Here is a 24482-nt window from a genome sequence, read left to right on the forward strand (position 1 = left end):
TAGAAATCGTGAAAAGAACTAATCTTGCTATGTAAATTCTACAAGTCAATTCACCAGCTCCAGATCTGAATCTGATCGGCGAGGGAGAGAGGGAGAGACGAGCGCGAGAGGCTGCGGCGAGGCAAGTAGAAGGTCGTGTGGCAATTCGGTGGGGGAGAAGTGGTGGCCCTGGTGACTGGCGACTCGGGAGGGGGGGGAGGGGGAAGGGGAGTAGGACGCGAGGGAGTTACATTTCCGTGAGGAGTAGTTGGCTCCGACAGCGATGTGCTGCCTGACGGCGAGGACGATGGGAAACACGTCATGAGGGGATTTGCGAGACTGTCGTTCGTCGAAAGTTGCGAAGGGAGGTGCACGTTCCGAGGATTCCCATCCGAGCGTCGAGTAAGGAGACAGGAAAGCAGAGATTTGGGGCCTTGGGAGTGAAGCCGGCCGAGAAAACAAATCTCTTAGTTTGGTGTGTGATTGGGAGGCTCTACCGAGACGAGAGAGATTATTGCGATCTGCGGATCTTGCGCGAGCTAACGAGAGACTGCGAGCCAACGAGAGAGAGAGAGAGAGATCATCTTGGCATAGCTTGCTGCCCTTCCTCACCATTCCGCATTTTCAAGCTTGCTTGCCTTCTTAGGAACAATCACCCTCCACCATATCACCCATTCTTTCCAAGATATTCTGATTTCCCGCCCTTCTCCTCAGCCTCCCCAGCCAATTCAGTCCTACCGCTCATTTCATCGCGCACAGGCCACGCAGCTCTTCTTCTATCCTTTCCCAGACTTTCTTTATGCTCTGATCGACGCGCCCACTTCCTGGAACAATGGTGGAACGGGGTCCCGTGACTCCAGGCCAGGTGAGGACACTTCTCGCTCTCTCTTAGCTCGCTCGATTGCACATTGCGTTGCTGTCCCGATTTAATGGCCCCATGCGTGCTCAAAGTGCCGATCCAGCCTCTCGGGTGCTCTTGAGCTCCGAATCGTGCTCTCCCACATCGCAGAATAAAATCCTGATCTTTGATTGAAAAAAGGAAAGATTTTGCTTCTTTAGCTGAATAACGAGATGCGGACATCCATTCGTATGCGTATGCATCTAACATCGGAGCCCGCGATATTCTGCGGCTAATAAAAACTTTTACGATTGGATTGTTCCTAGTCTCGTTCAAGCTTAAAGTTATATAGATGGCATGTAAGGCTTGAGCGCTTTTTATTCAAAATGGCCAGTCGCCATGGAATTTCGTGTACGGATGTGTTGAAATGTATTTCATCATGCACCCAGAGATCTGAAAGTCACCCAGCAGAGTAACCAGTTTTGATGCAATGAGTGTGCTTAATTCCTTTGGGTGACATGGAGTTGCTTGCATCTAGGCAGCAATCTTTCTATTCTCTAGTTTTCAGTGGCCCTGCCACACACAATTCTTATGGAACCAAAGCACAAAACTCTTTTCCAGCTCCATAAATCTAACCACGGTCAAGCATGCCTTACACTGAAACTGGCTCAACTGTTTTGGACAAGTGTATGACATGCCACAAGAATTGATCAACTAGAAGAAGGAACCCGTGCATAAGAGAGACTCAGATGGAGGATGCACAGTCCTAGACATTTAAGCTGTTTAAACATATATGCAATATTTGGCTCGTGCAGAAACAAGGGATCCTAAATGTATGTGAAGATGGTTTGTTCTCACAAAAAAAAAAAGTATGTGAAGATGGTTTGAATACAGATGCCTTGGGCTGCATAAACCTGAACTCAAACAACCGGCCTTAAGCATAAAATTGCTTGTTTTATCATCATATTTTATATTGCTGTTTCATCTTGATGGTTTGTTTAATCCTCTTTGCATGACTAAAGGAGTGCAGACACGATCCTTTGCAAGGTGCCCTGTTACAAAACCCCAATGAATCCTATCATATACTTTCTTCAAATCAAAAGGAACTGGTGCAGTCCCTAGATTGACACTCCCCAAAAGTGAAGATTTTTTCTGTGGCTGTGGCCAGCCCTTGGACAGTCCCTAGATTGACACACTCCCCAAAAGTGAAGATTTTTTCTGTGGCTGTGGCCAGCCCTGGGAACGAATCCCAATGTTGCTTGCCTTCCATAAAGATCGGAATTATCTGGCATGACTGGCCACAAACGTTGAAGAATCGTTGGTGTTCGTCACCATTTGTGCACTGATCCTATAGAGACCTTCGTTCTGTACTCTGGCAATCTCTTCCCTTTTGGCCTTGGACTAAATGAGGAAGTATTCATCATCAAGGACCACACTTGATGGATACTCATGCATAGGCTGGAGTCCATTTTACCTATCGCAAAAGAGCATGTACTGGATTCAGCACATTGTGTCTCAAGAAGCTAGGTGAAATGCTGAAATGCTTCTTGAGATGGACGTGATAAAAAGGAGTGGCATTGTGGAGTGTTGAAAGGTACTTCTCAATTTTGAAGGTGGTGACTATATTTAGTTCTTGTCTAGTAAAAAGATCCAAATTGAAGACACAAGGATGTATATAGAGTAGCCTGCATCTTCTAGTTTTAAAAACAAAAAAAAAAAGGAACTTTCTATTAATGCTTGGGAAAATCAACCATAAAGTCAGCTATCTTGGGGGTGCTGACCATGGAATAGCCTTCATCTTCTGTTCACATATAATTGTATAAAGTTGATTTTTAAGGCAATCTATCTTTTCTTTGTCCTTGAGGATATGAAGCAGATATGATTAAAATGAAAATGTTTAGATTTCACAAGCAGTTGTAGCTTGAATGAAGAGATTTTGGACTACCTTTTGATTAGCCTTCTCCTTTAGTGCTAGCCTTCATCATGGTTGAGTCTGCCCTTCACCTCCGGAGTGCCGACAGAAACTCAGTACGAAGACTTTGTATAAATGGATGCTCAAGTATGTGTGGGGGTGTGGATTTGTATGTGTGAGAGCATATTTTTATACTATGGTCTACACCCACTGTTGGGCGCTGATGACGTCAGTGGGGATGTCATAGTAGCTAGTCCCTGCTATGCATGATGGAGTTTATGGTTTTCAACCTTGTGAGTGACTATCATGAGATTAAAACTGCACTATGTTGTGTTTTTAGAGGATGAGTTTGGGAATGTTCCTGGATTCATCTAGGTATATGCTTCTGCCGTATTAGCGGACATGCAAATTTCACCTTGTGAAGTTTTCGTCCAAGTTGCGGCCTGCTGGTATTGTGATAATTCTTTCTATCTTAAATGGTGCGTTGCCCTATCAGCTAGATTTAGATTTAGATGCTCGTTGGGGAGAGACTAAAATGAAAATGTTTAGACTTCACAAGCAGTTGTAGCTTGAATGAAGAGATTTTGGACTACCTTTTGATTAGCCTTCTCCTTTAGTGCTAGCCTTCATCATGGCTGAGTCTGCCCTTCACCTTCGGAGTGCCGACAGAAACTCAGTACGAAGACTTTGTATAAATGGATGCTCAAGTATGTGTGGGTGTGTGGATTTGTATGTGTGAGAGCATATTTTTATACTATGGTCTACACCCACTGTTGGGCGCTGATGACGTCAGTGGGGATGTCATAGTAGCTAGTCCCTGCTATGCATGATGGAGTTTATGGTTTTCAACCTTGTGAGTGACTATCATGAGATTAAAACTGCACTATGTTGTGTTTTTAGAGGATGAGTTTGGGAATGTTCTTGGATTCATCTAGGTATATGAAGCAGATATTCAGATGACCATGGTTTAGATGAGACTTAAAATGATGCCACTGTTGTGATTGAATTTGAGAGATTGGAGCCAACTTATAGATCATAATCTCCTCTTGAATTATGTATGGTCTCTTGGGGTGGCCTTATGTCGGCATAAATATTAGGTGTTGCGCTCGAGTTTCAACACATGGGGTTGAGAACCATAATCCATGTTTTTGTATAAGTACACACACATTTGAAGTGTATGTGTGGAATGAAGTCCAAATCATTGGAGTTGGATAAGATTTTGGTCTCTCTTGTTCTCTCTCTCACGTTTTCCATTGTGAGCTGTCTGTTGTTTTGTCAGCTTCCACCATTTGTATCTTCTCTTTGTTGAGAACTTTGATCTTAGACTTTGTGACATCGTATCAGAGCTCAGGATAACTCATTTTCGCGAGAGCTTTGTTGAGTGAACGATTTCCTCCGTGGAGCTGCTCGCTTTTGAAGGGTTCCTAGTTGTAAACGTTTTTTCTTAAAGGGCTATCCTACTACTCTATTTTTGGGAAGCTATTGCAGACCTTTATGCATTTTCGTGGAGTTTCTTGCAAGCAGTGCAGTTGTCTGAAAGCTTCCAATTCCTTAGCTTGCTGATCTGTGGTGGTTATTATTGTTGGAAGCAGTGGCCTTCACTTATTGTGCATGGAAAATGGTTTGATGCAAGGGGGGTAGTTGGTGGTTATGTGGATTTTCGGGACATTAGTCCCATATACGCATGTGTGCTTGTGTGACACTTGAATATGTTGAGCCTCGAAGACTCTCCAGAGTCTTCCCTCGCGCTTTTTGGGGGGAGCTTTGGAGGTGGTGTGGCTAGGAGGCGAGGGATTGGTTACCCCTGCACTTGACACTTCACGGGCTACCATTTGGCAGCTTTACGTGGTATTAGAGTAGGTATGTCCTTTGGATTGTGCATTGCGATCGTCATGTGCACATCATGTGGAGGCTACATACTTTGGCAGCCGGTTGTTGCGATCCGTGTCGGTGGCTTTGAAAGTGCGACTTGATTGTTTTTGTCGGCAGCGGTGGTGGCTCCTGATTGTTTGACATGTGTACCTTGCGTGGGTTTTGGTGGGTGCTACTCGTGGCAAGTTGGTGTTTGTCTGGTTGTGTGGACTTTGGGGCGGCTTTGCCCTCATTTGGTTTGTCTTGGTTTGGTTGGTCTTGCCTTGATTTGGTGATGGGATCACCTTTGGTTTGATCAGGTGCACTTTGATGGTTTGTTCACAGGGGGTGTTGGGGGTGGTGGCCTTCACTCCTCATTGTGCATGGAAAATGGTTTGATGCAAGGGGGCAGCCGTTGGTTGACACGTGGATTTTTGGGACATTAGTCTCATCACACCCGTGCTTATGTGACACTTGAATATATTGAGCCTTGAAGACCTTGCAGAGTCATCCCTCCTGGGACTTTTTCTGGGGGGAGTTTGGAGGCGACGTGGCTAGGAGGTGGGGGATTGGGACCTCTTGCACTCGGCCGGCTGCCACTTGGCAGCTCTACAATTAATAGAGTTCCATTCAAAAATCTATACTCTTTTTACTCACGACTGTTAGTCACTGCTCTTTCAAAGCAATCGCAGAAGTTGTGTACTTCTGAAAAGCATCAACATTTTTTGGAAGACGTTGCTGCCAGGGATTTTTCTCAAATACATCGCACTGTCTTTTGTTTTTTTTCTTTGTGACAATCATAGTTATTAGGGAACGGGAAGGGCGCGGCAAGGGAACGCCACGTCACCTCATCTATAAACGAACACACTACTCTATACATTAGAAACCTTGAACTTAGAATTCAAGAAAAGTGGATACTAAATTCTCAACTCAAAACAAGTTACAACTGCTTTTGAACAAAATTTGGAGTGAGGAATTAGGACGTAAACAAAATCTTGATGATGGATAAATCGTGAATGATCATTGATAATAGATTATAGCTTGCCAACTAGCATATAGAAGGAAAGTCCATGAGAGACAAGGCTCAAGCATGTTGAACCTTGTCTAATTTTACTTTGCCCCAAAAATATCTAATTGATGTGACTTGCAAGTTGGGGAATGGCATAGGGAACATCCTCTAGACGTTCCATAGCCGTTCCACAGGACGGGCATTCCATAAACGTTCCATAACCCCTTCTAAATGGGATGTTGTCCAAGGGTTCCACAGCCAGGGAATGGCGTTCCCCGGTAACTATAGTGACAGTTCGAGGTTCCATTCGTCTGCCAAGCTGTTTACCAGCTCTATTTCAATGCCTATTGTCATGGTTGCCGGTGGACGTTTCCTTCTTCAAAATCAACCAAGGGCAGCAGCTGCCTATTGAACAGTCTTCTTCTCCGTGGCTGCCTATCACAAGTATTGAGAGGCTATTGGCTTTGTTCGATTCTTCACGTTTTCTTTCGCCAGGACCTCTTTGTCGTCGCTATTGAGTTCTTCAAATCTGGTGTGCCTCGCTCTTTGGGCTCCTCTGTAGCTCTAGTGCAAAGCATCACTTGAATGATTAGCCAGTTTGTTGCTCTTCTCTGCTCTTGAAGCACTACTCTGTTCTGCAATGTCGACAAGTCAGTCTTATTTTTTTCTCTCAAGTTCAACTTTCTTCCAAGGTGCCAAGCTTAATCTATGAGGGACATGTGGCACTTTAATTTTGTAGCCTCTTAAGCTCTTTGCAAAGTCTCTTTTATCTAGTGAACTAGAAGGTTGACTAAGCTATTTCTAGCCTTGGTTGAGGAGCTGTTTTTTTGAGCAATTTATTTGTTTTTCTCTCTAATTTTCTGCATATTTCTCCATTGATAAATTGGCATCGGTATTTTGTAATTCGAATGTTGGCAAAAGAGATTTCTTTTGGGAGTATCAAACCATTTGATGGGTACGGGCTTCACACATTGCGAACCCAAATTAAGTACATGTTGATGTATAGAGGATTATGGCCATATGTAAACGGTACAAAGCAATCGACATCGCCACCAATGACGAAGATATTGAAGAGCAAGTAATGGCCATTATAGGTCTTTATTTGCTTCCCAAGCTTATTCACTTGGTGGCAGGGGCTATGTTTTTAAAAGCGGCCTAGAATGAGTTGGACCGGCTATATGGAAGGAGTGCCAAGCACTCCCCCATCACCCTCAATGTCAAATTAATCGATTTCACTAGTGAACTTCATAGTATAATAACTCACTTGGCCACCATAGTGTTAGAAAACAGAGGGAATGAATCACTCAAACCTCCAGCCAAGATCTCTCCCGCTCTTGCAACACTCAATTCAGATAACTGATCACGGATACAATAAACACTCACTCAGAGAAAACTTAGACAGAGAGAATATATTCATCCACCGGATGGTGGGCAGAAAACTGGCTCCAGGGGAGCAATACAAAACTCAGCCAAGTGCTGAGGAGAACTGAAGGAACTCTCTCTGTCAGAAGAAACCAGATCTGAGTGCACAGCACAGCCTATGACTGAGGCTTTCTGTCCTGCACTGGATGCTGGAATGGAGAGAAGTGTGGGCCTTTTATAGGCACTGCCCAGGCCTTCTGGTCTGACCGACCAGCAGGGTCGGTCCCCTGACTGGTGGCCGACCAGAACAGTCTGGAAATCCGACCAGGGTCGGCCCTGGTCGGTGGCCCTGGTTGGGCCGACTGGCCCTGCCACAGGCCCCTATAAAAGGGTGCCCTGTGCAGCCAGTCCATAGGACTATGTATGCTTCTAGGGAGTTAAGGCCCCCCCCCCAATTCACTGCTGTTTGCAGACAGCAACCAGCCCGTGTGCTGGTTGCCAACTCTGTTTGCCTGGGTCTCTCTTTCCCATCCCTCCTTCCTCTCACTGCCCCTTGTCCCCACAAAATGGGGGCTCACAGGTGGGCACAGTGAGTCTCTAACACATAGATGCAAAGGTGGAAGATGAGGACATAATTGTGGTGATCTTGAAGAGCATGCTTGAACCATATGAGAGCCTTGTCACGACCGTAAAGCATCTACCCCAGCTCAATTTAGAGAGCATCATCAGTGCTTTGCTAAGAGAAGCATAAAAGTGAATAAAGAAGAGGGAACATCCACGTCTACTCAGGGACAAGCTCTATCAATGGGCCATGTTAAGGAGTTTTTAAATGTTTTCAAGTGTAATTATTATCAATAGAAGGGCGACGATGAAGCTCATTGTTTCTAAAGATCCTTCACGCAAAAAATGTCATAATTGTGGTGAAACAGGTAATGTTGCAAGGGATTGCAAGAAACCTGGAGGGGCGGGCACTTGTAAGCATGTCACATGACAACCAAGATGGAATCCTCTAATGTAAGAGGTGCATGTATGTTTGTAGCATTGGCATTTGATCACATGTGCTTGACACATGCCTTGTAAGAGTATCCATGCATTGCTCATCATGTGATGACCCATGTTGGTATTGAGAGGGGATGTTGAAATCTCTCTATGTAATAAGCGCAAGAGGGGTGCATCGGTGTGAGCGGCTAAGCATTGATGAAACAAGCCAATGAGGATTGAGTGTGTGGATTCGGGATGAGAATCCCAATTCATTTTTTTGTATATGTAACACACATTTCACATGTGTGGTGTGGAATTAAGTTCATACCATTGGAGTTGGATAAGCTCTTGGTTTCTCTCATTCTCTCTCTCTAACCTTTTCAATCGTGAGTTTTCTCTTGCATTGTGAGCTTCCACCATTTGTAGCTTCTCCTCCTTGAGCACTTTGATCCTAGACTTTGCGACACTACCAATACTAATAGATTTGCTAAATATATGTGAAGCTTGTATGACGGGTAAGTAGCATTGGCAACCGTTTACACAAGAGACAAGCATAGCAGAGTGTCCTCTATAGGACCTCTGCAAGAAGTTGAATATAGAAGCACTCTTCGTGACGTTGATCGATGACTACAAGATTCGGCTATATTTCTTGAAGATAAGGACAATGCCTTTGCAGAATTCAAAGAATGGCATGCAATGGTTGAGAATGAATTAGGCAACAAGCTGGAGATTTTGAGGTGGAGAGTTCACATCGAATGAATCCTCAAGTTCTTGCAAGAGGCACGGGTTCAAGCAGTAGAAGCTCCTCCCCCATGACCGCCATAGAATGGAGTAGTAGAACGAGAAAATTGTGTCATTTGCAAAGCATTATCAAAGGAAAGGATCTACCAAATACTTTCTTGATCACAGAAGTGTATATTTTCAACCAAAGCTACATCAAAGCGGTGAATGGAATGATCCCTCAACAAGCTTACTCCTATAAGAAACCTTCAGTTGCACATTTCAAAGCTTTTGGAAGTGACTGCTATGTGCATGTGCTAGATGCATTGAGAACCAAGTGGGATCCAAAGAGCTAGAAGTGTATCTTCCTAGGATATAACTAGGAGACGAAGGGTTACTCCCTGTATGATCTTGCAAAAAGGAAAGTTGTGGTGTTCGCAAAGCAGCCTCATCAAATGGGGGAGGTATTCTCTTCAGAAAACCTAGAAATCTCTTTTCAACATACATAACTACCAGCACCAGACTTATAAATCTCTAAGGCGGATGGGGGGTTAAATAAAGATAAAGAAAACGAAGACAAAGGTGACGAGCTTATAGAACCACGAAGGCAGAGGCCATTACCTAAGTGGGTGAAGTAGCTTTTGGATGGCAAGAATCCTCTAGTCATTGAGGATGCATTATCTGACCACTGCTGTTCAATTGAGGGCCCAAGCTCACTTAGTCGGCAAGTATCGGCTAGCTCTACTGTGTAAGGCCCCCTTTATGAGGACAAGGCATTGAGTAGCAGGGATGCTCGATAGGTCCCGATTTAGATGTTACATGGAGGCTGAGTGTGGCTTGATGGTCAGAAGTATGAGCGTTAATTGGGGTCAGCCACATCTCGATGAGATGGGTTTCTCAAAAGGGGCGGTGGTTTTGTTGGCCATCGACTTAAGGTCGGCCACTGACTGAGCAACAACCAACCTCTTAGTGGGGGCGTTCCCATTCCAAGGAGCAAATACAACCCATGGTTCCCATTCACATTCCAAGAGTGACCAAATTTTTGATAAGGGTGGACAGCAAAAGGAGCTTAGTGTGAAAACGAATTGTGGGTTCCTAACCTTGCCTCTCAATCTTGGTGTCGATTATAAGTTGATGGGTGAAGGGACCACCAAATTGTTCAAGGTGGGCCATTGTATCTAACTTTGAAAGCACTATTTGATCCAATCTTGAAGTCCATTTGATGTCCTCCATGCACATTGTAAATAATGACTTGGAAGATCACAAAAAGAAAGCATCGGTGGACCCCACCATCCAACTAAAGGCTAAGTTTGCTAAGCTATTCTCAAGCGTGGGATAGACCACATATAAGCCAAAGATCATGGTAGTTAGATGTGTGCCCCACATCAAAGGTACTTGCTCAAAGCTTGATACCATAGAAATCCACTTTAAGGCTTGCGTGTGTATTGCAAGCACTAGATCTTCTCAAAGAGCTTCGTTTTCATCACGAAGCTTCTCCACTTTCTCCTCCAATGTCTCTTGTGCTCCTACTAATGCATGTGAGAGCATCTCTTGTCACTACAACACGTGTCCGAGGCTTCGTGTGTTTGTCACTGTAGGATGAGAAGTCTACTTAGTGTCCTTTACAAAGTGTAGAAACATCTGTGAAGTACAAAGGCTCGTCCCCATGGTGGGTCTCTTTGCTATATACATCAATGTATGTGTGACATGAGTTAGCTCGGAGCTCTGAGTACTGACAGCTGTTGATCTTCCATCCCCCACTTCTCAATGGGCTATGAACCTAAGGCCGTGCACCTTCATCTTCTTTGGCTTGCCTTTGTGTCAGATTTCTCCTCTGCATTTAGTGGCGAGATGGATAAAACCTCATCGTTGGACACCAAGTTCTCGATGTCCTTCCAATGAATGCGAGTAGGATCTGCCCATTGTGAGATTCGTTGGATAATGTCTGGAAAACGTTATGGAGGTGCAGTGGCAATCCTTTGGAGGAGGCACTCATAGCGTGCATGAATTGCACAGTTACTCCCCTCTTCTTCTTGAACATCCTCTTTGTAAGTGGTCTCTAGCTTGATCTTTTGGCTCGATCATGTGGTGGCTTGTCTCCTAACATTCTATCAAGCTATGTGAAGGTAGGTGCTGCTTGGCAGGTGTATCTACGGTCACGTATGAAGTGCAGATTGTAGTCATGGTGTTCTGCAAACATAAATTCAAGCAAATATACAAATTTTAATTTCAATGCATGGGCATATAACCATTTCACATTTCACAATTCAACCACATGTAACATGTAATCCAAGGCCAATGTTTTCTCGTTGTATTGGATTATCAAGTTATGATGCCAAATGGGGCCTCAAATAGTACTTGAATTCAAGATATCTTAATCTAGACTACCCAAGGAAATGTCCTAATTTTGTTTGCCAAGCGAATCCAAAGTCTCAGCTAGACTCCATATAACTTTACTATGGCCTGAATCATGGTTAGTGCCTACCTGCAGAACATAGCTATGCACTTTAGGGAACATAACACACTACTTTTGAAGCCTTACTACCCTTGCTCACTATTTTTAGTCAAAATTGAAGCTACACATCATCTTTCTTGCCTTGCCTTTAATATCATGAGCAATTTTTACACATCTCTTTTCTGCATATGCTGGGAAGCGGGAATCTGTTCTTGAGCTCGTGCTTCAGAGAGTGAAGGTGGATGCATTTTCTGTGCTTGCACCTTGACGTGGACGATTTGTTTTAGTCATTATTTGTTTCTGTGTTTTAGCGAATTTAAAATTTGCATAATTTTTTTCTATTTTTTGCATGTTATTCACATGCTATGGTCAAGATAAATAAGGTTTCTTTTCTTTACTGTTCCCAGTGTTTTATAAGGTCTATTTTTGGGTTTCATGCTCTGATGTGGAAAGCAATAATACATCATTCTAGATCATTCATTTGGCTGCCAGCTGGTTCTGGAACAAGAAATCATGCCTAGGATTTCTGTGTGCAGGTGTCGCTTTTCCTTGGTATAGTTCCAGTTATCACAGCTTGGATCTATGCTGAGACTTTGGGTTATAGGAAGCAAGCAACTAAAGTGTAAGTTGCCAATGAGGTTTTTAAATTGATCTCACACAGATTGTAGTTTGCAATGATATTGTAAATAGAGTGCTAGATCATTGCGTAGGAATTATCTTAACAAGCCCTTGCTATGATTGATCTATGTGTAGACATTCAGATGTTAATCTTGTTGAGAAAGGTAATGGGGCTGAGAATGAAGAAGAAAAAGTAGTGCTGCTTGAAACAGGTTTGCAATCTGCTGCAAATGGAAAGGTTGTCTCTCTGTCAGTAAAAGACCAGTTGTACAGGTACGTGGAAAGGCCATTTTCTGCTCTTAAAACAGGTTGAAAACACATGATTTCAAATGTGTTTTTATCAAATTTAATTTGAACAGCTCAATTTTACTAGCTCATGACATTTGGGTCTGTGATGTAGGTTCTTGACAATGAATGAGGCCTTTTTACTCGAGAACCGTACAACATTGAGGGCCATGTGAGCTTAATTCTGTTGTAAAAGGCTTTGGTATTTGTGCTGAACTAGTTAGCGTTTAAGATCTTGATACTTCAAAAGCCCATCTACCACTCAAACTTTTTTTTCTTGCAGGGCTGAATTTATTGCTCTTCTGTTCTACTTTTACATATGTGACAGGACGGACCTTTTTGGTGAGACCACAAAGGTAAAGTTTTGTAGCTAGATGTATTGAACTCAAGCTCGTTTCTGCCTCAAAGTCACCCAGAAATGTTTTTCCCACGTTTATATCCATGTGTGTGTGGAGATGTGCGTACGCATGCGTATGGATTACATTTGCGTGTTTGTGTTCGCATACAAGATATACTCTTATGTATAATTTGCAATGACCTGGTCTATGGTCAATATATATTCTTATACCACTCTCTCTCTTTAACACACACACACACACACACACACACACACACATTTTTTTTGGGTAAAAGAAATTTGCAACATGTACATTCATGGCTGTCCCAGACTGGGACTGCTACTACTCATAACAAAATACTGACAACTAAAAGCAGTAAAAGCCGCTCCAGTAAAGAACAGCTAGTACAAAAGAACTAAAAACACTCAAAAAACACTTCTAGCTGGGCCGCCGAAAGATCTCCTGTGCAATGTGCATCTTGCAGAGAGTAAAGCAGGGAGGAATGAAAGAAATGATACCATCCACAGCAGAGTGTCTCCTGCGGATGCGAACAAGATGGACAATCCGAAGAAGTAGTGCGCCTGGAAGCCAAGAAAGAACCCACTGACAAAGCACCAACACTTGGCCCGTCGCGGTATTGCTTCTGCTTTATGCCATAGATGTTTGGCACCCGAGTAATCCTTGCTTCATCTCTTCTGGAATTGTCCTGTCACCCATGACTTCCTGTTCTTTCTTCGGCAGCGCCTTCAGGCTCGCCTTTCAATTGCCTCCTTTGGCAAGTTCTTTTGGATCTTTGGTATTCATCCAAGGAGAACAGAGTTTGATATACTCTTCACATGGGTTAGATATTGGGAACTCTAGACTCTGTGGAAAGACATGAATCATAGAGTCTTTCAAGAGTCTGTTCCTTCCCTTTTCTTCTCTTTCCAAATGTCGTGCAGGGAATCCTTTTACGATTGTCTGTCAGTTCGTCAGATAGATTACAATCTCTACTTGTCTTATAATGAGATTTCTGATCTTGTACTTGCTGATCTCTGCTTTGGGGACGCCATCTTTGTAACATAAAGACATATGTATTTCACCCCAAAAGAAAAATGTGTGTGAGAGAGAGAGAGAGAGAGATGTTGCTACTGTCAGATGGGATTTCATTGCAGATGTCATGCACAGATTGGGTTTCGGATATAAGATGCAAAGGGTGGTTTCCTGGCTTTATGATAGTGGCACATCATCCTGCCTTTTTTCTTATGCTCTTTCTTCTTCATGGTCATTAGGACACTCTATCCATCAGGGCTGTCAACTCGGTGCTCTTCTTTTTGCCATTGCTATGCATCCCCTCTGATGCATATGGATGAGTTGGTCTCTCGCCAGTATTTGCATGGCATTGATATTTTTGGAGCTGCTCCTTTTGTTAGTCATGCCTATGTTGATGATTCCTTCTTTTTGCTCAAAATCTCTACCTCAGATGTTTGCCATATGCAGGCTCTTCACTCATTTGGCCTTGCAGCTGGATTGAAAGTGAATTTTGCTAAATCCAAACTCCTTCCTCTCCATGCAAGTGACTGGGACCACATTCTATAGCCTGGATTGATTTTGCATGCTGATCAGATCGTCCATCATTTGGACTATCCCATTGGTTGGCATATTTCTCTGCCCACACGAAAGACTATGGGTTTTGCCAAAGTTATTTCATAAGATAGTTATTGGAAGCATGGGAGGACCATACTTGTGAGAGATGTAGTGCAAGACACAAACGTCGAGTGCCTTTTGGAATCAATGGCAAGTGAAATTGCGCATAGGCCATTATAATGGATTGCACTATTTGGTGTATTCTCATGCTACTTGCTTTCCAGCCAGTTCCCCATTTTCTTTCTGGATTGGATATTTGATCGCTCATGAATCCATGGCTGTAGTAGAAGAAGATGATAAGCTTTCTTGGCAATGAGATCCGCAAAGGAGAGAGGAGAATAACCTGGGGTCTTCTATCTGGCATTTGGACAAACAACTTGCTTGGTAGAAAGTTTGTCTTGGCCGTATTTGGAATAGTAAGCTCCCGCTTCGACAGCGGCTTTTTTAAATCTCGAGGACAGAGGAGTCTCACATGCATTGAGGATCACTATTGGGCAGATTCATCCCCTCAGTTGAGGATTGAGACAAGGAGAGCAGCACATATACCCAGAGAGTAGCAGATGTGCATGCTATGCACATTGGGAGTGATTGAGATAGAGGAGCACTTTCTTTGCTCTTGCCCAGTCTACTACGAGATCCGAGGGCGATACCACTGTCTCTACTAGGGTGGCAGTCCACGATCACGATTGATCCACTTCCATGACCAAGTCTACGTTGGGCTTTACCTGCTTGAGATGCGCCAACACAGGGAGACCTGCTACGACAGATCGGAGAGCATCAAGAGGCGATCAAACCACACGATACATAGGCTAACCAGATGCAGTGGCGGGTCACAGATTTCTATGTCTTTAAGCTAGCTCCAGGACATAGTAGGATGGAGGAGGAGGAGGTAGACGATATGCGGGCAGTTTGGATATTTGAGAGAGTCATGTAGAGGCCACCCTCGACACGGAGAGTGACCAGAGCATCCTCTATTGAGGTTAGACCTATTATAGCTTTCCTCAGAGGAGACCACCCCAGACGAGGGGTCACTCTGAACATAGCTCAACGAGTTTAGAGATCGAGGAGACGTCGTCCCCCCTTGCTACCACAGCATGAGACTGCCCGACAGACACAGATCCGAGACATTTTCGCCGCTCATAGGCATGCCACCACGGTGATAGGTTTTGGGTTCTGAGTCTCAGCTCCAGTCTTAGCCTAGCTTCGCCATCCTCGTGATATATTTTGCACTGGATTGTGCTTGAGCTATTGAGCTTTTGATTTCAGCATAGTACTCAGCAAGGGCCTTAGCGCGCCCTTTGCTCCAGCCCTTTGTGGCTTGTATGGGTGTCTTCCCTTTTGGTGTGTTTTGCTCCTCACATGGTATTAGAGCCACTGTTAGCTAGGAACCCGAGGAGTGGAGGGAGTGTTGAGCTAGCAAACTGAGAAGAGGTTTTAGGGTTGCTGTTTGAGGTGTTTGTGAGGGGTGTGGATTGTACGGGGTGTCAACGAAGGTGTGACTTTGAAGGCTGTTTTCAGACCCGAAAGGAGGAGTTGTGACAGTGAAGGTGCGAAGGTATTTAGGCTCTCAGCCTCTTCATCATCTTCTTGGGCCCTCTCCTCTCCTTTCTTCCATCACTCCCCTTCTCTATCTTCTTTCCCATCTAGTCTTTCTTCCAATTCGATTTCCTCTTTACTCTGACATGTCTACCTTGGCTGAGATGGCGGAGAGCAAGGCAAAAATTCCAGTTCTGCCCACCTTCCCGGTCGAATGTCAATTGGATGGCCTCAATTACGGTGTTTGGCAGGTCATGATGGAGTTTGTGCTACAATCGTATGATTTGGTAGACTTTATATTGGTGGGAGTTGATAGGCTTGATCCCCTTGTGGCCAACCTTGGATCCTGCAACAGGAGGCCTAGACCCTATCTCTGCTGTGGGACCGTGTCAATGTGAGGGTAAGGTCATTTATATTAATTAATTGTACTCCTCAAGTGATTAATCACGTGAAGCATATGACGGTGGCCAAGAGTATTTGGGAGCATTTGGTGTCCTTGTACAATCGAACCTCTCCCATGAAGAGGTCTTCTTGGAAGTCCAGATGAGATTGTTGGATCCCAATCGATCAGGGAGCACATCAAGAAGTTACAGGAACTTCATCAAGAGATCCTCTAGGCGGAGAAGCAGATATCTTCCAAGGGCATGGCCATAACACTACTGTCCCAACTATCTTGTTAGTACGGTGCATTCTATTCGTCCTTTATAACCAATGGAAGGATGAATACATTGACTTGGGAGGAATTGGTCCCGATGGTGCTCGATCAAGAGGAGCGCTTTGTAGATCATACCTGTGACAGTTAGCCTGAGGCTTTGGCAGCTAAGCAGAAAGAGAGCAAGAAGTTGACAGCTAAGGAACAGGAAGCACCTCACGTACATGTAATCCTTGTGGCCAGAAAGGTCACTATTGGTGGCAGTGTCCTCAGAGTATCCGGGAGGGGACTAGTGAGCAAAAGGATGGTTTTGCGGTTGCCACATCGTTTGTTCCGGCCTTGTACTAGCAGCAAACTTTTTGGATTCAGACGCAGGATTACTTGCTTGCTTGTGGCAGTGGTACCTACTAGATAATTGTGGTGGCGAAGGAAATCTTTGATCGAGGCAAGCTTTCAGGTAGGACCTCGAGCCATGAGTTGTTCCCGCTCATTGAGGTGACAGCCTGTTCTTAGTATGTAATTTGTTTGGATGTCATGACGTGACAGATCCAAAGGGGGGTTCCTTGTGTTCTGCTTCCGATGAGCTGTTGGAGATCCGGATGGGTCCGAAGATTGCGAGTGCAGGAATCCAGACATAGTAGATTGATCCTTGTGAGTTGTTGGATGCCCTTTGTTATTGGAGCATTGAGTTTCATCGATCTAGGGATAGTGTATCAGTTTGGACCTGGGAGGCGGCTTTCGAGAGGGTTGTATAGCTCTAAGATACAAGTGCCCATACAGGGAAGCAGACCTTGCACCGACTGCAATATCAGTTGGATTATTGTACTAGTACCGGACTAGAAGAGTAAACCTAACACCCGTGTCTTGGTAGCAATAGTACCAGGTTTTTGTGATCGTGCTGAGACGGTTCAGGCAAAGATGGAGCTTCTTCGCCAATGCTTGTGGCAGTCTTCAGTGACGGAGCATCACATGACGGATTCCTCCAGTTGTTCCATCATGTTCCATCCAAGAGCTGAGAGGGGCTGTTGGAGGTCAACATCTCCTAATGTCACATTGTTGAGAGAGAGAGGGCCTTGCTTGTGGGTGTGCCTGCCCCATGAGAGGTTAGGGTAGGTTGAGTGAGGGCATGTGTTGTGGGTGTGCCCGCCCCCTTTGAGCATAGAGTAGGGTAGGGCAGATCTGCCCACATTGGTTCCATCTAGGCTTGGTGGGTACCAAGGGTCAGCCCCTGCTGTGGTGCACTTTGCTAAGCAGTGTTGTGGGCCTGTGTGCCTTCCCCTGCAGCTGCAGACCTGCCCTTACGAGGCCTTGAAAGGTCAGGTCCGCCTCCTCGCCCTGTGGGTAGGCCCATAAGCGGGGGGCTGAGCCCCCTCTATTTGTTTGCACGGCATTTTGTTAGAGGGCTGGAGGGGGTCGGCCCTCTTGAAGCAGCTCTGTCAGGCAGAGGGGCAAGGGTTCATCCCCTGTAGGCTGCCAGCCTTGTTATAGGGAAGCTTGCTGAGATGCCTCAGTTGGCGCACTTGGGAGCAGAGGGAGAGCCCTTTATAGGGCTCTGTAGCAGCCCTTGTAGGATGGAGGGTGCGGTTGGCCCTAGGGGAGGTGGGTATGCCCATCTTGCTGGTTGGTTGTCCCCCTTGTTGCAGCTGACTAGGGGGGGGGGACCCTGCCTATATACAGGCCCCCACTCCCTCGTTTGTATCTCAGTTTGGAGCATTGGTTCCTATCTATAGTAGAGGTTTTCCCCACCACTCTTGGGTGTTTTGTCCTGAGATCCCTTGCAGTCTCTTGTGCTTTCTCCTCTCCTTCTCAGTTGTGTGTGTGTGAGATTCTCTCTCTCTCTCTCTCTCTCTCTCTCTCTCTCTCTCTCCCCACATTTTTGTCCAGATCCGCTACACTTCTCACACGTGCGTGTGTGTGTTTGTGACACACACACACACTTTTTTGTGTGGTGAGAACTTTGAATACTTTATAGTACAAGAAAGCTAACCCAAAAAAGCAGGTAAGCTGAAAATGTACATCAGGATAAGATTTCCATGTAAGAAACATATACATCATGATCTATGCATCGTGTTTGCATGCAATCAAAAAGCGATTGCTGCAAAGAACGACATTAAAAAAAAAAAGGAGAATAAAATGGATCACCAAAGACTCTGTGGTTTCTATGTTTCCAGAGAGTCCAGAGTGCCTAGTAGCGAACCCAGTGTAAAACTGCTCAAAATACAGCCGTCCAGGATAAATCCCAAATAGCCAGAAAAGCTTGCCAAAAGAAGCCTGAGGAAATCTCAGTTGCAGTCTCTCTCTCTCTCACACACACACACACACACACACACACACACACTTTTTTGTTTTTTTTTGGTGGAACTAAAAACATTATATCATGAAACATCCATTTTACAACAGGGCAGTGCTCAAGAAAAGAGCCAATGCCCTATTTATCAGAAACAATAAAAGAAAAGCTGAATGCAAGAAACATCCAAATCTTCCTCATGCAAGGCATCATATAAGGATTGTCGCAATGAGGCCCGGAAGAACTCATAAGGGTGCTGAAGAGATGAATTGAGAAATGCATGATTTCGTTGAAGCCAGAGGGTCCATAAGGCCTAGTATCTGATCCAATGAAAGAAAAGAGAATACTATGACAAAGAAGCTGATAATCTGCCAAACATCCAGAAAAACCTCGAGAACCTGTGTGCTGGAAATGTGAGAGATAAAAAATAGGAGATCTTGTCCAGAAGGTCTCTGGAATTTGAACAAAACCACAATAAGTGCTGAATACTCTCAGGAGTATGATGACATTGTGGACAAAGAGGAGAGGTAATCCTTCTTTGAGCCAATTTCACTCCCACTGGAAAAATACCAACAGTACATCTCTAGAAAAAGAGTCTTTACTTTAATGGCATTTTCAACTTCCATATCAATTTCAATTTTCCTTTCCACCAAGTTAAAGACTTATTCAGATGCCAAAGAGCATTTGCATGATGAGCAATCCATGGAGGAGGTAAAATCAATCGATAAGCCTGTATGGAAGTCAATAGATGCAAAGGCTGAGAAGATAATCCTGGACTTGGAGACTGAAGATGCCAATCTTGAAGTGTGTTTCTTACTTCCAAAGATGGAATGGGAACAAAAGGGAGTAAGAGATCTGCAATAATTTTCCATATGGGTCGATGATGCACCCCAAGATTGTATTTTTGACATGCTGTCGGAAAAGAGAGAATACGCCCCTGAGTATCTATCACATCATCAATGAACCGGATGCCCAACTTCATGAGATTGTAAGCTCTGATTGGTTGTTGTATAGCAAGAGGAGAGGTAAAAACAGCACTCCAATGAAGGCTTTCCTGTTGAAGAGATGAAGCGATAGAAGCAAGATGGGGAGACCATTTGATGCCAGAGAGCACTTGCTTCCAATTTTGAATCAAGGCAGTAGAAAATGGGCACCTAGGTATTTTACCTTGAAACTTGCCAAGTACTACTTCCCATGGATCTACTAGCCAATGCCCATAAACATTTGTGCGCATCTGGCCACACAAAAATGCCAGCATAATAGGACCATGGCTGCTCTTGCTGGAAAAAAACCCTAAGCATAGTGATCTTTCTTACCAACACATGAAATTTGATGTTTAGAATATTCAAACCTCCATGCATTCTTGGAGAGCAAAGCAAGTCCATTTTGAGCAATCTCAAAGCTTTTTTACGAAGCTTAGTTTTCCAAAAAATCTCCATGGCTTGAGACATAAAAGAAGAGAGATCTCGAGATGACCAATGTAATAAAGGCAAGTAAAACTGGACATAAGCTAAAACAATGGACTGGACAATTCGAAGCCGAACATGCAAAGGCCAAGTGGAGATCTTCCAATATTCTAATTTGTCTTGAATTTTGTTGAATACCCAAGACATTTGTTGCTTATTTCTGATTTTCCAGCCAATTGGAAAACCCAAATGTCTTACTATGTTCTCCGGAGGAATAATCTGACCTGGCCAAAGGAGAGCATGCCAGTCACAATGCTTGAGAGGCAAGAGTTTTGATTTCTGAAAATTAATATTTAGACCAGCTGCCAACCCAAAATCAGAAAGGGCATCCATCAATAAGCGAAGCTCCAGAGGACAATTATTTGGCATGAAAAAAGAATCATCTGCATAAGCTTGTGCAATGAAAGGCCGCGAGCCAGGAATCTGAAGCCCCACTAGCTTTCCAGTATCAACCAGATGATCCATATAAAGAAGCAAAGGATGTGAAGCAATAGCATAGAGCAAAGCACAGAGAGGGCATCCCTGTCGAACTGACCGTCCCAGAGTCCAAGACTCAGACAAATGATTCCCTATAAAACGTTGAGCAGTGGCATCTGAGTAAAGCCAATAAATGACATTAACTATCTTTGGCCCAAAACCAAGGCTACTCATGATTTGAGAGACATAATCCCACTGTACGGTATCAAATGCCTTTGCCACTTCCACTTGCATGATCAATACATCTTGATCTGAATATTTGGCATATTCCATTGCGATGAGAGTATTGGAGATATTATCATGTATATTCCTTCTTGGAACAAAACCATATTGCCTGGGATGAAGACCATCATGAAGAATAGCAATAAGCTTATATATAACAGGCATCAAAGTGGTGGGCCTCCAGTCAGCCATAGTCTCACATAGGAGTTTTTTGGGCACAAGCTTGACCAGACCATGCTTCCAAGCTGAAGGAAGATGTTGATGCTGCCAGGCTACATTAATGAGCTTCAAGATTTGACCCTTCAATTCAGCCCAGAAGGCCACAAAAAATTCAACCGTCAAACCATCCCAACCAGGGGATTTATGTTTACCCAAGTATTTGAGAGCATCATCCAATTCATTATCTGAAAAGACACTTCCAGCAATGAAGCTTTTGGCAAAGAAATAATAGGAGTAACAAGATCAATAAATTTGCTCCGAGCCAATTCAACCTGAAAAGTAAGAGAAGATGGCTGAGAAAAAAGCAGCTGAAAATGCTCCAAACATTGTTTTTCTAGCTGAGATAAAGTTTGGGTCCAAATACCATCTGATGTTTTGACTCTCATGATAGATTGACTTTGTCGATATGCATGTAGATTCCGAAAAAAAGATTTTGAGGAACAGCCCTTATCTAGCATAGGCTTAACTCTAGCCCTTTCTGCCATTTGGAAAGCTTGTGTTTATCATTAGCATCAATTATGGATGAAGCACAAGACAATGAACTCTGTTCAAAATCAGAAAGGGACCTTTGATGGCTAATCTGGACCAAGGACTGCTTGTGTGATTTTGCCCACTGAATATGATGCTTGGTTTCTGCCATGTACCATCTTCCATATTCCTTGATGACATTTTGAATGCGGTGTACAAAAGAGTTTCAAGCAAAATCAATATCCTCTTGAGCATGAGATAACAATGGCTTGCAAGCCAATCGAATCATTTGCTGTAATTTTTCATGAGAAAGATATAATTGATTGACCTGTAAGTGTCTGACTAAAGAGAGCTGCATATCATCCAGAGGCATGCCAAATGAAAAGTTCAGCCAAAGTGGAGAGTGATCAGATAGTTATCTTCTTCTCAAATGCCTCCTATCTCTCCTTTGTCTACCTTGAGCTTGGGAAGCCCTGCTCTCTCCATCCATGCAATGTCTTGAGGAGCCCCTTCAGCCAGATCTTCCTTACTTCTGGGTGACCTTCTTGACTGGTGGGATTGATGAAAGACGTCGCCATGTCTGCGCACTGGCTCTCTGTGTATTCCGCGCCACTTTTACAATGTTGCTCACCTCAGTCCACAACCTTGCAATTCCTCTGAGCCAAGCTTACTCTACACCTAGAGCTACCCTTTGAAGAATTTTGGGATGACTTGGTGCATAAATGAAGGAGAAATCGACGAAAATCCAGTTAACCATCAACCTCTTCTGACAGCCCCATCTCAAAAGCATGGGTTAATGCAGTCAAGAAGGGTATTCCGCTTTGTGAAGAAGATGATCTGGTCAGGGAATTGGATTCTAAGGGTTAGCAAGACCCTGAGGCAATGGTAGAGGCATGATGCCTCCTTTTCTTTCTGAGGACTACTCATTTCTTGTACATATTTTCATGCGTGCTTCTCTTAAATGTGTTTCTTACAATATACAGTGCCTCTGCAACCAAAATAAATGGAGGCTCCTTTGGCACTATATAAATAAAACTCATCCAGATGTTGTTTGTCTGCAAGAGCATAATCAGCATTCTTTTGCTGGCTAGCATGGGTTCTTTTCAAGATATGATATATTTTATGCAGGCTCTGATCAATTCTCTGGGGTGTGCATTCTAGCCAGACATGATTTGCAGCCATATGTAGCATACAATGATCTATGTGGCCGATGGATGATTATCCAATGCATGATCAATGGAGAGATTTTAGAAATTGGTTCCTTGTATGCTTCTCAAACTTCAGCTTGTAGAGCTCGAATGTGGGATTCCATAAAGCAATATCCTTGGTCCACAAGTGCTATACTTTGTGGTGATTTCAATAATTCTCCTAGCTGGAAGAACAATACCACACATAATTCCCATATGCTGCCCTCTGGAATTCAGCAATGGGAACATATGATTTCATCACTTCGTGCCACAGATTTATGGACAGCAACTCACCCTTCAGTTTTGGGATTTACATATCATCATAATGCTTTTACAGAATATTGGGCTAGGCTTGATAGATTGTATCTTATTCATGCTCAGCAATATGAGGAGTATACATGTCAAATGTGGACTGACATATGCGTATAGGATGCCTAGGGTAAGCAAGGTCAGTTTGGCTTGGGTTTTGTTAGTGGGCACATTATGAACTTGCGTTTTGCCCTATTGAGGAGATATGGATTGTTGGTGCTGTATTTTTATTGGGGAGTTTTACATGTATTACTGTTTATATTTTGCCCTTGGTTACGTTTGTAAAGTTCATTGACACATCTGAAGTAAGAAGAATATGTATCAATCACACCTGAGCGTACTGTCAAGATTGTGGAGAAGAGAAGCCATGGTGGTAGCAGCAAAGCTTGGTGCAGACATCCACACTACCTAGTTAGCTATGGTGGCTGGGGAAGAAGACGAGCTCCCCCAGAACCCCCAACCCTCACAGGCATTGCAGCCACTGCCTTTCCCCACCCAAATCCACATCGAACATTGGGGACTTGGGCGAGCTTGTTGCAGAGACCCAAGCTCCACAATTGCTTGAAAATCCAAATCCGCAGCAATACCCCAAGAGCACCGAATCCCCATCCTTTGGCAATTCCAATACAACAACTTCAAGCTCAATTTGAATATGATGCTGATTACCTAGTGTACTATGTGGAAGGAGCGGAAGGCTTGATTCCTAAAATTGAGGCCACTGAAATAAGCCATCTGCTGTTGCCAAAAGCACACATGGGACATGAGGAAGTTGTTCCACATTACATGTAGTTGAGAGTGGATTGGTGCTGGCATTTAAGCATGATAGTAACCCATGAAGTGCATGGAAGGAAGGCTCTACGCCCACCCTTTTGTATTCCTCCACCATGCTTTAGCAACCAATTCATGAACAGCTCGAGCAGCACTATCATCATTGAGGAGCTTGTGTTAAGTTGGGGTGGAAGGACTGCATCTTCTTTCTGCGTAGAGAACAAAGCTCCAGGCCTCTCAATAACAAAGGTTTGTGCCTTGTATACTTACTTGAAGCACTTTCCTTCTGAATGTATAGTTGCAGTTGTACCATGCTTTTAAACCATGCCTGCTCAGGGTACTATGCCGGTCGTTTGATATATAGGAAGACAAAGCATAGGGATCTTGTATGAGAACATCACCATTTGCAGGATTGGTTGTGAATGTTGCAGCATATAAATGCATGATGCATGCTCTTTGAGTAGGCTTAATAGAATCTTTTATTAAGATTGGATATTTTTGGGGGCTGACGAAGATTAGTTATGTGAAAAGAAAATGGGGGCAACTCCTTTTTATCTGAACTGTATGCTTTTGTAAGGATGGATTATGAATGCTATAGTGCATGTTATGTACTCATTCTCTGTGGACTTTGCAATAGCAGTCTGCAGACTTTCTTTTCTAGTATGACATTACCTTGGAGTTTTCATTGTGATAAACATATGGCTTCTTTTTTTGTGCAGAACTACAATCGGGACCTCTTCCTCTTCTTGTATTTGTTGCTCATAATTGTTTCTTCTGTCACTTCTCTGAAGAAGCATGTGGAGAAGTCAGCGATTTCTGGAAGGTTTATACTGTATCTAAATCGACACCAGACGGAGGAATGGAAGGGGTGGATGCAGGTAGTATGTTTGTTTATTAGTTAAAATCTGTCTTATTGC

General features: G+C 43.8%; 1 protein-coding gene across 1 annotated transcript in view; it reads left to right on the plus strand.

Moving 5' to 3' along the window:
* Nucleotides 1-214: 214 nt before the first annotated feature.
* The window catches only part of LOC147898569 (protein REDUCED WALL ACETYLATION 4-like), a 29691-nt gene continuing 5423 nt past the window's right edge, over nt 215-24482 (plus strand). The window contains exons 1-6 of the mRNA XM_087378735.1: nt 215-844; nt 11644-11729; nt 11861-11998; nt 12126-12182; nt 12294-12366; nt 24285-24443. Of these exons, the coding sequence (XP_087234861.1) occupies nt 812-844; nt 11644-11729; nt 11861-11998; nt 12126-12182; nt 12294-12366; nt 24285-24443 (546 nt within the window). The 5' untranslated portion in view covers nt 215-811. The remainder of the gene's footprint in view (nt 845-11643; nt 11730-11860; nt 11999-12125; nt 12183-12293; nt 12367-24284; nt 24444-24482) is intronic.

This window comes from Dipteris shenzhenensis, chromosome 9, assembly GCF_047967505.1.
Source record: "Dipteris shenzhenensis isolate YYH24624 ecotype China chromosome 9, Dip_SZ_1.0, whole genome shotgun sequence".
Lineage (NCBI taxonomy): Eukaryota > Viridiplantae > Streptophyta > Polypodiopsida > Gleicheniales > Dipteridaceae > Dipteris > Dipteris shenzhenensis.